General features: G+C 39.8%; 1 protein-coding gene across 2 annotated transcripts in view; it reads left to right on the forward strand.

Moving 5' to 3' along the window:
* SEC24B (SEC24 homolog B, COPII component) overlaps positions 1 to 12430 on the forward strand; it is an 81829-nt gene extending 69399 nt beyond the window's left edge. For both annotated transcript variants that reach the window (XM_088456433.1, XM_088456434.1), the window contains 6 exons: positions 3929 to 4104; positions 4967 to 5104; positions 7053 to 7157; positions 8657 to 8749; positions 10963 to 11066; positions 11703 to 12430. In XM_088456433.1, coding sequence (XP_088312559.1) covers positions 3929 to 4104; positions 4967 to 5104; positions 7053 to 7157; positions 8657 to 8749; positions 10963 to 11066; positions 11703 to 11817 — 731 coding nt within the window. In that variant the 3' untranslated portion in view covers positions 11818 to 12430. The remainder of the gene's footprint in view (positions 1 to 3928; positions 4105 to 4966; positions 5105 to 7052; positions 7158 to 8656; positions 8750 to 10962; positions 11067 to 11702) is intronic.
* The last annotated feature ends 2101 nt before the right edge of the window (positions 12431 to 14531 follow it).

Below are 14531 nucleotides of genomic sequence, written 5' to 3' on the forward strand. Positions count from 1 at the left end.
AATAATGCTTTGCTAATCTTCTATAAAGGCATTTCCCAACCTGTACAGGGACATAAAAAAAACCATAGTTAGTGGCCTTCAAACTGCCGTTGTTCCCACTGTCCACTTAACCATATGAGATATGTGAACAAGCGGAACAGAGCAGCAAATGCAACATTTCAGATTTAAGGTTTAAGTATTACGTTTTCTTTTTTGGGAATTCTTTCTTGAGCGCCATGCCTGCTTGCTGGGAGTTGATTTTTTCATCCCAGAAGGGGATCAGGAAGCGTTCTTTCCAAAAATAAACAATTGACTTAAATAATCCTTTGCAAACCTTCTGTTCTGTAACGGAATTTCCCAACCTGTACAGGGACATTAAAAAAAAAACAGAGTTAGTTAGTTGCCATTGTTCCCAGTGTCCACTTCTTAGATATGTGAATGTTAGAATGTAGAAGGCCAAAAATTGGGTGGACCACACATGGCTGATTGATCAACCATGTCGACTGGATTAGTGTCATAAGGAAGAGGAGGCCATATGGGGTATGTTGCTGTTAAGGGATCAGGCTGGTTATCATCAGTGAACACATTATTATAGTTGTTATTTTGGGTTGCCATCTCCTGAAGGGTGTTTACCAACAGACAGAGACTGCCTACCTATCCGCTCAGGCATAGACACTTCCTAAGGAACAGAGCTCTGTTCTCTGGAGGGAAGCCAAATAGGTGGGAGCCCCTGTTCCAACATCTGAAGCTCTTATCTCTCCATATCATCTATTATAGAAGAAAAAATAGTAATCGGGGACATCTAGCTCCTCTTTCTGTACCCTGCTCACCCTTTTTGGACAGGAAGTCCAGGATGGATGGTTTGGAAGAAGAAGGCCTAGCAACAGATGGGGGATGGTCATTATCAAGACCTGGTCCCCCCAGTGGGTGTTGTCTGGGAGGTATTGGTTGGCATGCAGGCAGCGGAACAACAAAGGCCCCCATGTTGTCTGTGCTTACTATTCCGTTTTTCAGTTTGCGAATTCAGGTAGGAATAAAGTTGGCTACAGAACACAGTGACAGAATCACTGGATGTCTTAGTGCATTCAGGCCAAATACGATCCATGAATTCCCAGACAGATTCCGGACAGATGAATCCTTTGCTTGTAGTAATCTTTGGTAATTCCTGGCAAAGGTGGGTGTTATAGCCAGACACTTTGAAGGCTGTAACTTTGAACTGCTTTATAGAAAACATGTGAATGAAACCTTTCCACACTGCAGAACTTGATGAAGAAATCCCTTGAAGTTCAGCCCCTAGAGCATCTTTTTTCATGTTCTCTGAGGCCTCTCCTGACTTTTGTTTACGTTTTTGAATAGAACAGTTTTAGAATTTAGGATGTCTATAGGTTTGTAAATATAGGCTTTAGTTTTTTAGAGCATATAACTTTGTAAGTTGTTAGGATAACATTTCTGCTATGTTTAAGATAAAAAAAAAAAAAAACTTTTTGTAACCCAATAGCTTAAAAAAAAAAGTTTTAAATGCAATTTTCATGCAGCCCTTTGACAAGACAGCAGCACAGCACCCCTGCGCAGCTACGCTGATGGCAGGTGTGGCTAACAAGCACACAATAAAAATTGTTTATTTATTATTTTGGGCAGCAGATTCTCGACAGACAGGAGCACAGCACCCCTGCGCACCTACACTGATGAAAGTGACAGCCAGGTGTGGCTGACACGCACACAAAAAAAAGACAATATATGTTTTTTATTTCAGCTCCAGAATTTGGGCCCAGAGCACAGATTAATAACGACTGGAGTCGGGCAGCACTAGGTTGCAAGTTGAGTTGCTGGCTGGCACGCACACACACAGATAGTTAAAGATAAAAAAAAGACAATTGATATAAAAAAAATTTATGCTCCAGAACTTGGGCCCAGAGCACAGATTGATCACGACTGGAGTCAGGCAGCACTAGCTTGCGTTGCCGACTTGCTAGATCTTGTGCGGCTAAGCCTAACACACACAGACACACATACAATTATTAGAAAAAAAGACAATTGATTTTTATTTTTTTTATGCTCCAGAACTTGGGCCCAGAGCACAGATTGATCACGACTGGAGTCGGCAGCACTAGCTTGCAACTTGCATGCTGGCTGGATCTTGTGCGGTACTGCGGTTAAGCCTAACACGTACACTCACACACAGAAAAATATAAAAGACACTGTGATTTTTTTTTTTTTTTTTAGAACGGCTGGAGTCAGGCAGCACTAGCTTGCAACTTGCGTTGCTGGCTGGATCTTGTGCGGTACTGCGGTTAAGCCTAACACACACACACAAAAAATATAAAAGACACTTTGATTGATTTTTTTTTTTTTTACTATATATTTTATTTATTTTATTTTTTTTGAGTCCAGAACTTGGGCCCAGATGGACACAGCACCAGCCCAGATGTATCTGCAGTTTTGCACCAGCCCAGATGGACACTGCAGACATGAAAAACACCAGCCCAGGACACAGCAGACAGCCCAGATGGATCAGCAACAGCCCAGATGGACACAGCAGACAGCACAGTGACAGCACCAGCCCCGAGTGGATCAGCAGACAGCACCAGCACGTTTCCCAGCACTACACTACCCACCCTCCCTTTTCAGTCTCCACAGCCGGAGTGAAATGGTGTCTGTCGCGTGGTCCCTTTATGTACTACATTGATCATAGAGACGAAAGCTTGCGAGATTTCAGACTCTATCGTTTTGCCTCGGTTTCGAGATCCGAGTCAGGCGGGAAGCTCCGAGCCTGCTTGGATCCGACTCTGTTCTGCTAAATTCGGGTGGGTCCAGATCTCTGGAAACTGAACCCGGTCATCTCTACTATATATGTATGTGCACAGGTGTGTCTATGTGTACACCAGACCGGGTGTCAGCGCCTTCCACTAGGACGGCGGCAATCTTATGGGCAGCGGGACTTCAGCAGCACAGGTCCACTGTGCGGCTATCTGGTCCCCTGTCTGCACGTTTGCTCATTTTTACATTTCAGGCTTTTTTTTTGCCTCCGGCGGCACCCACTTTGGTCGTACAGTTCTCCGGTAAGGCAGCCTGAGCGTTCCCTCCCTTGGGGGCGGCTTTTGAACGCCCCATTGTCCAGTGTTCCCCAGCCTTACTGCAAGAGAATATAGGATTTTTGGTCAACTTAGCCATGAATCCTTTTCTGTTAAGCAGGCTGGGAACACTGCGAAATATTTCGTTCTTAACCGGTTTCTTCCCTACTGGTTTGTTCGGTTGTTCTAATAGTTTCACAGGGTTCCTGCTACTCCTCTCCGGACTCTTTTAAAGAAGTACTGAAATTGTGGGATTGCAGGAGGAGGAGCATAGGATTTAAAGATACAGTTTTATCAAGTGCCAGCTCCAACTCCAACCTTCTGTCCCATTGTCCATTGTCCCCCAGCCTGCTTAAGAGAAAAGGATTCAACGGTAAGTTGACCAAAAATCCTATTTTCCCATTTATCTCCATGTCCTGCTGCCAAAGAGTGATTGTCATCCTTCAGTCATCTATATGTATCCTTCAGTCACTTACTTCGGCCATATTCTTTCCTAGTTAGAACTACCTTCTTGGTATCTGTCATGGCTACCTGGTTGCGTATGGGTTTTTTTGCACAAGTTTTAGCAGACACTGGAGATAATTTACAATGCGCAAATCCTGTTTGGAGAGAGGCGAATACTTAAAGACATTGCCAGAGAATAGAGACTACGCAAAGCGATGAACTGAGTTGCTCAGATCATTTATATGCACCAGCGCATCACCAAGCTCATTTCCACTGTGCATCCAATAATGTGTACTGATCCTTGGCTACAAATTTTAATCTATGGTTTAGTGTTGCTGAGGGTAATATGATGTTACATAGTATATTTACAATTCAAAAGATTGTTTACTTTGAGTATTTAATTCTGTTACTTAACATGCAGTTTATTTTTGCAGCTGTAGACCGATCGATTACATCTAGTCTTTCTGATGCAAGAGATGCATTGGTGAATGCAGCGGTAGATTCCTTGGCAACCTACAACTCAACACTTTCAAATCTACAACAGTCAACTCTGATCGCACCCAATTCTCTGAAGCTATTTCCTCTTTATATCTTGGCTCTCCTGAAGCAGGTGATTGTCTATAAGATCACTTGTTTGTAAAGTGTGTATTTATTAAGTGTATGTACAAGTTCTGTATGGTGGAATCTACTTTACAAATGCACACATTACCTGTAATAGAAAAAGAGGGTTGAATAACTTTCTTTTTACTTACTGTATACCAGTGAGCATATGTAACGGACATGTCATGTGCCCTTAAGCAGTGCTTTGTTTTCCTGTGAAAAATGGCACCTGTACTAACCTAATATAACAAGATGATACAAGATTCATAGTAACTTCCGTACAAGGTGCTTATTTTATCAATTGTGAAATTCACATATTTCTCCTGGTTTCAGGAAACTAGTTCTAAGAATGAATTGTCCTTGTGACATGCCCCCAATTCGGCACACTTGGGTAAGTACCCAGGACTTACGGAGGTGCTGGGCTCCCCCAAGGTCTCCCCTAACGGTGTATAGATGTCATGCACACGGCTTCTATTCACCGGACGGTAATCTTGTCACCGCAACTTCTCCCACCCACTGTGGCCCATGGGTGGGGAAGACTCGGAGCATTCTGTTTTAGCGGGGCACCTCTATAAGGGCAGGGCGCATTTTGCCCTTTTAAAAACTGGCAAGGTCCGGTGCCCCATTAAAACGGCCTAGAGGGAACACTACATTAGCTAAGTGCATGATATTACAGAAATCATGACACAGAGTTTAAAATGTAAATTAAAAAATAAAAACCTTTTCAGCGGTTTGCTTTCAGTTGGCAACTCTGAAGGCATAATGGAAATTCAATAGTTGGAGAGGCACTGATTGCCTGAGTTATCTTTAGTTTCACCCTTAGTGTTTGAGTGTGATTGAAGAGAACAATTTTATTTGTATTTTCTTTGTAGAAAGCCTTCAGGACTGGCACCAGCACACGTCTGGATGATCGAGTCTTTGCAATGTGCCAGATGAAATATCAACCACTGGTTCATCTGATGAAAATGATTCACCCAAGCCTCTACAGAATAGACAGGCTTACTGATGAGGTAGGAAAACATGTGCATGAAATATTAAGCAATTAGAGGACAGCCTGTGTGCTCTCTGATATTTCACTTTAGCAAAACCGCTGTTGTAGCAGCTTCAAAGATGTAGTGTGATTGTTTCCCAGGAAATTACTGTGTGCCTTTTTCTGGCCATAAATTGACTTTAATCTTTTGTTTTGCTCCTGTTTTTAAATTGTGTCTATTGCAAATACAATTGTCTTGAACTAGTTTATGATCACAAGAATTGGTCTACAACATTGGATGTATTTTAAAGATTGCCCATTTTTACTTTTATTGCTTTTTATTGTCTTGAAATATTTATACCTTAGCTACATAGTAGTTTTTATTACATTTATCTGAAAATGTTTTAGTTGTAGTTATTATGGACTTTATGTTCTAAATTGTAGTTGTTAATCAAGAACTGCTGTCTTACAGGGCATGCTACCATCACTTTGATTTGTGTGGATGTATTTGCAATTCTTGTAAACTTTCATTTTTAATATATTTCCAAACGGTCTTTAATATCTTTTAGCCAATCAGTAAAGAAATTACAAATATTTACTAAAATGTCTGCTGTTTTGCACAGGGGAATGCATAACCATGGTTATAGGTCCTGCCCCCTGGAGGTGGACATTGAAGAGGAGCCAGTAACTCATCTATGTTCAGAGCATAGTTCCAAGCCTTCTTCTTTCCTTAGTCTAGTTATGGGTTAGACCAGCTATGTCGCTGACGATGCACCAATTGCAGCATGGCCACCGCCGTCGCTCACGGCATCGGCAAGTGTATATGCACTTGCTGATGCTGGGACCCCCGTCGGGTCCCGTCGCTGAAGAGATCGTGCTAGGTACACATTGTTTAGTATGTGCCCTTGAGGACTGAGGTTGGGAAACACTGCACTAGGGGGACATAGTGTAAGTGGAAATATCCACTTCTAGTCCTTGTTCCACACACTCCAATACCTTCTACAACAAATCATACCGATGAATGCATCATCCTCTCCGTTTGTCTAAATATATTGCTAAAGTGTCATCCTGCCATCTGAATCCGTGGAAGGATGTGCTCCCTACCTTTTGTTCTTCCCACATGCTCAGGAGGTAACTCATTAAATGCAGTACACACCTTTGAAAACTCCCTCCATGGCACAGCCTTCTTCCGAAGCTCTTATTCTTTTTGCCTTCTGCATCTTGCAGGACAGTTTGCTCATTAGAAGGCTCTTACACTGGGGAGGTCAGTTCATAAGATGTATTCTTTTAAAGGATAATTTTCCCTTTTAAGGTCATGGCATTCTGTGTGTGGGCAGTAAACATATCCTGGGTCTTTCGGAATCTAGTCTCTGAAACAGCTGTGCAAGATTGATACAGCATGGTCTGCCATGCACATTTTCACATTGTTTTAATTTGGTGGCATCAATCAATACCAGCTTTGGGCTTAAGGTGCTGCAGGCAACTGTGGTTTTTGCCTTTTCTCACTATTCACTTTTCAGGTTGGCTGCTCTGTATGTCTCATCATCCAGTTCACCTTACCCTGTGCAGTGCATTAGAATGAGATTTTTGTACATACTGTAAGCTCTTCTTGTTTCGGTTATTGTGGCACACAGTTATTTCGTGTGCATTCTTAGGGGACAATACAATTTAAAGTGGTGAGCTGTGGCTGCACACCTATTAAGCCTTTTACAGCTGGAGTGTGAGGGGAAAACTTGCAGTTGATGGTCACGACGTGCTGTTCCAGACCAGCAATCACGTTGAATTGAATTGCCACTTTATAGATTAAGTTGATCTTGTTGGAAAGTTGCCTTCCTGCCAAAGCAGACTTGGGAGATAAACATAACTACAACAAACTGATAGCTTTTGGAGGAAATGGAGTTAGTTCGCATTGCTCATTTGTCACCATTTTGCATTACAATGATTTAATTTTAAAAATATTATTTATTCTTGATTTTCTTGTCTCATAGGGTGCTATTCTTATCAATGACCTAGTTGTACCACAGCCACCTCTTCAGCACTTGTCTGCAGAGAAACTTGAGAGAGAAGGAGCTTTTCTCATGGATGTCGGTTCAGTACGTTTTTTTTTTATTATATTTTTCCATCAGAACTTATATATATTTTATATATGTATACTATTGTACATGGAGTCTTAGGGCCTGATTCAGACCCACTCGCGAGCGGCTGTCCGCTCGCAAGTGGGTCGATGTTATGCACTGAGCATGCGCACGACGGAGGGAGCTCCGTCGTGCGCATGCGCCAGACGCGACGAGCGAAGGAAAGTCCTTCGCTCGTTGTGTCCGATCAAAGGGGGCGTGCTGTCAATGTTGATTGACAGCACGCCCCCTTTGGTGGGCGTGCCGGGGGCGTGCCTCCCTGCCGGGGGCGTTCCCACGGGAACGCCTCCCGTCAGAAGCCGGCCCACTGACATCACTAGTGATGTCAGTGGGAGTGATTTTGGCTCTGATAGAGCCAAAATCACTCCGGAGCTTGCGGTTGAAAACCTCAACCGCAGGCTCCGGCTCGCAATTTCGATGGTCGCGATGGTCTCGACCATCGTGGCCATCACAAAGCACGCTCGTATAGCCTGTGGGTGGTGACCCACAGCTATACGAGCGTCCAGGAGGACGCTCCATGAAAATGGAGCCCGGCCCTCATTCAGAGCGTGCGCTCTGCTCAGAGCGTACGGCTCTGAATGAGGGCCTTAGTTCTTACATACACAAGAGTGATACATTTTTTTTTTATTTAAAAAAACAATCTATAATATTACAATCCTGGAAGTTGAAATGTGTGCTAAAGAGATAAAATGGGCACGATGTAAATTTGAAACATTACATTTTTTTGTAGATTAATATTCATTTAAAAAAAAAAAAAAAAAAAAAAACTACAACAAATTATACTCAAGATGGTTACTGTAGTAGTAAGTAGCTAAATTGGATAAAAAGGTGCATGGCATTGACCTGTTTAAATAACACTTTTTATTAGCGACCTTAACATAATTTTTTAGTATAGAATTTTTGCAAACTATCTAAAAGTATTAGGAAATCCTTACTTTAAAAATGTTTTTAGACATTTGTTGTGGTCTTACTCCATTTTGTCTGTTAATTATTTTTATGAAAATATATATATATATATAAAAAAAATCTATTAAATCACATTATATTTAAATGAATCCTGAACCAATATTTGAATATTACTGTTGCTACAACATGTGACAAATTAGCTCATATAAATACCATTTGATTATTATTTTGATGAAGATTAATCCTGGAATTCTATTTGTTTTTTCTTCTTGGTCTAACCATGTACTTCTGTGTGCGACCATTTCCTTTGCAACAGAAGTACTAATCTAGTGTACATTGTAAGCACTGTGTATGTGGCTATGATGCGAATAAGATGCACATTTCAGGGGAAAAGTATGCATTGCTACCCATGGCAGAGCATCTAATTTGCGCCAAGCTTCTTGCCCCATATGTACAAAAATGCTGGGTGAATGAAAACACATGTATAGCACCATGTTTTTCCAGAAGGTCTTTTGTTATCTTTTATGAAAATTATTTCTTTATTGTTTCAGTCACTTTACCTCTGGGTTGGAAGAAATTGTGATACTGTCTTTTTGAAGGATGTTCTAGGATTCCCTAACTATGCATCAGTGCCACAAAAAATGGTATGTGTAACAAGGCTATTGAGTTTATACAGGAGAATATTTAGTTTATTGTAAGGTCAATAAAAAAGTTATGTATTTTGCCATATATGTTGACTCCTAATTTATTCTGAATTACGAGAATTTGATTTCTTCTGTCAATGTGGTAAGTCTAGCCTTCATTATTGTACTGTATGCTAAATTCTTAAGGTTTGTTTTTCAGAATTAGGTTTGTCTGTTTTGTTAGTCAGAAACCTTGTCGGGTGCCATTAGTGATACATATTAATTATAGAGGGTGCTTCACTCGCTATTGGCCCCGACATTTTTCTTATATCTTTTAAAGTAATTGACGTAATTTAGTGAAATGTGACACAGACAGACATACCTTGGTCTTTGAGAAACATGAGGAAGTCATAGAAAGTGATGGATGTGTTCACCATTGGCATCCAGGCCAGTTGTTCACACATGTGCGAGGTGAAGGCCAGCTGTTCACCCCTCTAGTCAGCAGCGCAGTCCAAAATTCAAATAGGGGAACCACACCAACTGCCAGCGAGGATAGAACCAGTGAGGATGGCAGTTGGTGTGGTTCCCCTATTTGAATTTTAGACTGTGCTGCAGCCCCACCTCTGTAGCCCCCACTGCTAGTCAGTAGGTATTCCTGCTTCTGACAGTGGTGTTGTGTACTGTGGTGTCCACATTCATCCTGTCTGTGTGTGACGTGCCGATATGAACCTGTACACAGCTGAACAAAATGTGTTTATTGTCCAGACTTACTGGAAAACTGAGTTGATAAAGGCATGCCAATGACAATTTAATAAATATATTTATATTTGAATTATTGTACACGTCAATAACTTTAAAATCAGCATAGACTACATTTGCCCTTTGGCATTTTTGTTTATCCTTTATGCAGCGACATGCGACAATGGATTCCCACAAGACATATTTAAGATATTGGAACAAGAAGTGTGCAATATAATATAGTGTCTAATATAATATAGTGTCTAATGTTATGCATATGGTACATCATTTCCCAGTATCTAATATAATATAGTGTCTAATGTTATGCATATGGTACATCATTTCCCAGTATCTAATATAATATAGTGTCTAATGTTATGCATATGGTACATCATTTCCCAGTATCTAATATAATATAGTGTCTAATGTTATGCATATGGTACATCATTTCCCAGTATCTAATATAATATAGTGTCTAATGTTATGCATATGGTACATCATTTCCCAGTATCTAATATAATATAGTGTCTAATGTTATGCATATGGTACATCATTTCCCAGTATCTAATATAATATAGTGTCTAATGTTATGCATATGGTACATCATTTCCCAGTATCTAATATAATATAGTGTCTAATGTTATGCATATGGTACATCATTTCCCAGTATCTAATATAATATAGTGTCTAATGTTATGCATATGGTACATCATTTCCCAGTATCTAATATAATATAGTGTCTAATGTTATGCATATGGTACATAATTTCCCAGTATCTAATATAATATAGTGTCTAATGTTATGCATATGGTACATCATTTCCCAGTATCTAATATAATATAGTGTCTAATGTTATGCATATGGTACATCATTTCCCAGTATCTAATATAATATAGTGTCTAATGTTATGCATATGGTACATCATTTCCCAGTATCTAATATAATATAGTGTCTAATGTTATGCATATGGTACATCATTTCCCAGTATCTAATATAATATAGTGTCTAATGTTATGCATATGGTACATCATTTCCCAGTATCTAATATAATATAGTGTCTAATGTTATGCATATGGTACATCATTTCCCAGTATCTAATATAATATAGTGTCTAATGTTATGCATATGGTACATCATTTCCCAGTATCAGCACAATTACAATCTTAAATCGTTGGATTTCAGAAACCCACATGCTCCATACAGACACTTTGCATGAAATGTTCTTTGATAATTTAGTTATTTCTGAATAAAATCGAAAGGCATAGTGATATCCTATATAGTGCTTTACAAAGAGGTGATAAGCAGATTACTGACAATACCTAGGTCCTACCCATATGGACCAAGATCAGAGGTGAGAAAAAATAATGATTTGTAGTACTGGCTCTGTATCTGAGATCTTGGATACAGCTCCAGTACGACATACCGTTATTTTTTTCTCACCTTTTATTTATAAAATTGTTGCTTTTATTTGACTAACCTAGTTATTCTCCGTGCAGACTCAGCTCCCTGATTTAGACACTGTGGCTTCAGAAAGAACAAGACATTTCATTTCATGGCTTAAACAGGATAGTCCTTTGAATCCTGTTTTATATGTGTTGAAGTAAGTATTTCAGATATTTTCTTATACAGTATGCTTTTCTAATGAATTTGCATTGTATTTTGAACTATGACCTTGGGAATAAGATTCCTCTTCAATTATAACTCTGACGACCATAACAATTACTTTTGTTTTATTGTAATGTAAATTTGGAGTAAGTTCTAAAAGAATGTTTGAAATGTTGGCTTGTAAGCATTCAATAACCTGTCTATCCAGGCTCGGAGCCATACTGTGATTTCAGTTTCTCCACAACAGATAATAATACTTTGTATACATTGTAAAATAAATGGTAAATATGCAGTTCATCCAGAATAGCATCTGGAAATATCACCTGTTTGTACATTGTACTGTACAGCATCCCTAATCCTACATCTATTGTACGCTACTTGGATGATCATTTTATTATTTATGTAATGTATGCTGGCCTTTCTTATTATGAGTAACTGTGTAATTTATAAGTTAATATATTGCACACTACCTGTTATGTATTTATATTGGATTCTGCTGATTGACTTTAAGCCAAGATAGTTTTTAATTTCAAAAACTAACACAAAGGTGCTAGAATGTGTTGCTTTTGTTGCAAAAATATTCTGTGTCTCTTATGGGAGCTTTGTAGAAGTAACTTTTGTGTCATTTCAGGGATGATAGTGTTGGAAAGACTGAGTTTTTCCAGCATTTAATTGAGGACCGATCAGAAGCTGCATTTTCCTATTATGAATTTTTACTTCACATTCAACAGCAAGTATGCAAATGACAGGGTTGTGCAAAAAGTGAACCAGTTAATAGAGCCCTGCCCTCTGTTGTGTGGTCTATTAAGAAGAAACAAGAAATGAATGACACCAAAGTACTTACTGAATCTTCAACCTTTTGATAAGGCAAAACTTTTTGCAGATGTGTGTGTTCAGTTGTGTGGCATTCTGGTGCTGTGCTTATTTTATGTGATGGATGGATTTTTCAGTTTTCATGATGATAGCAACTATTTTTTTCCTAAATCTATATTTCTTCCGGATATGAAGAGATGCCAAAGACCAATGTTTCACTTACATTTGTTTTCTATATTTTAAGAGACGACTTTGTGGCATTTGGCACTCTTGACCTGGAAGATTAGACTTGGCATCTATCTCTATAGAAATTCATTATTAAATGTACATAGAATTGCATTTGTATATTAAGTGTAAAAATGTAACTAAAAAATGACTTGCTAAAGTGTGAAGCATTGATGAATGTAGTGCAGCTCTACGTATGGATGAGGTCTGATTACAACTAACATGCAACATTTATCCCAGAAAAACAGATCTATTCTTTGTTATTTCATTTCTGCAGATTTATTTATGACTGACCTACTAATTAAACATTTTTTTGCTTGATCATGTGTTTTTATACTTATGTAATTACTATTTTAGAGACCAAAACTTAAGGTTCTAGACTCTATTTATTGTAAATGTTATTTAACATTTTTATTTCTCTGAGTACTTCAAGTAAAATTTTCAAAATTCAACATGACTTTCTGTGTTTACTGGCAGGCCCAGTGTTGGTGTTACTAGTTATAATGAACATCTAGCGTATTGTATCACTTCCTTGTATGCAATAAATATAGCTGGGTGCACAGGTACGCAATAGAAATAAGCAGCTTATGAAACCAAGTCCACTAAGAGGTGGTCCAAAAACCTCCACCAAAACAGTGACACACAAATAAGACGTATGCTGGTGACAATATAGCGCTTAATCACACACACATAAATAAATTGATAGACTCCTAAATGAAGATTCTGCTGATTATAGGATCCTGAATGCCTTTGGTTAAAACCCTTCTTTAGCTGTCGACTTCCTCAGTTGTGAAACATAAAAGGGGAAAATAGCATATATAGTGTAATGCCGTTTAATAAACTCCCAGATAAAATAGCAACTTCAGACATAAAGATGAAAACATATATATAATAAAAGCACATATAACATATTATGTGGTAAATCACATGGCATATATAAGCTCCACTATAGCGCAATCCTCAACTGGCTGTCAAAGAGGCGTTTACCAGCTGTTGGCAGAACTGGCAACGGGAAGTTCTTAATATCGCACGAAGCAATAAAGGAGTTACCCAGCTGCAATCCTGGGTATACACTTCATCCTGAGTCCTGTCCACGCCGGATTGTCTCTAGCAGTCACCACGGCACCCACGCATTCCGACCATCTCCGGGGTCTTACTCAAGGTAATCCATACAGTCAAATGCCATGTGCTGTCCTGAGTAACCTTATATCAGTCCTCCTAACTAATTAATTGGTTCCAGCGCAACTGATCACTATACACTTAATGCGCATACAAGTCCCATGATCCTGTGCGCTAGGAGTCCCATACTTAAATGTGTTCCGTTGTCATAGCAATGACCAATCGGAACAGCATGCAATCTATAACTACAAATCCCATCATGCAATGGATATATCGTCTCAAGATTAAACTATTCAGCTGGCGTTTTCTTTCTCATTCAACGGAGTATTCACCTTTTGTCAGAAGCTGTATAGCTTGCATTGCGATCCATTTGTTTATATTCTAGCTTTTGTTTGATGTTTTATGTCGGGATTCAAATCAAGTTTCTCCGATGTAGTTAAAAACAGCCTGGCCGGGCTTTATTCTCAGAGACATATACAATGATCTAATGAAGAATTAAAGAGGTATACATATTAATGTATCCAATGCAAATATTTATGTTCACACACAGATTCTGTAACATGCACCTTCACCACAGAAAAAGTGACATATGGAGAAAGGGAATGGGATTGAAATACCGGTGGCTCAACAGCCGCCGGTTCAAATCCCGACAGTGAGAGAATCCAGACAGGCGTTGGTAAGTACCCTAACCCCTACTCTCTTTCCCCCCAACCCTTTTTTAGGGGTGCCTAATCTCCCTTCCTAGTACCTAGCCCTAACCTCCCCCCAGGGGTGCCTAAACCTAACCCCCTCTCCCGCACCCTAAACCTAACCATCCTGGGGGCTGCCTAACCCTAACCTACCCTCCTAGTGCCTAACCCTCCCCTTCAGGCTAACCCTAGCCTTCCCCCGGGGGTCCCTAAACCTACCCCCCCCTATCCCTGGGCTAACTGTTATACTTGCCCGTCAGCGGACGATCGGGATGGCAGGGGTCGGTCCTCCGGAGTTGGAATTAAGATAGCCTACCTTAAGTCCCTTGTCGGGCTGGTCCAGTCAGGATTTAGACCGGCGGCATTGCGTCCGCCGGTCTATTAACTACATCCCTGGAGAAAGAGTCTAGTTCACAAGAAACACTTCACCTCAAAATCGAGGTTCAGGCCCCCTGGTTGCAATGTACCTAATTCATATATATTTCTCATTTCTGCTCTAGCCAACTGGCTAGCTAAATCTCTCCGTCTCCAGTGTCCTTTAACCCATTGTAATCCTACAAAACTCCTGATTGCTGCAGAAGAGCAATTGAGAGTTAGTCTAAAGTGGACCGACA

This window comes from Taudactylus pleione, unplaced genomic scaffold (genome assembly GCF_031769625.1).
Source record: "Taudactylus pleione unplaced genomic scaffold, aTauple2 ptg000703l, whole genome shotgun sequence".
NCBI lineage: Eukaryota > Metazoa > Chordata > Amphibia > Anura > Myobatrachidae > Taudactylus > Taudactylus pleione.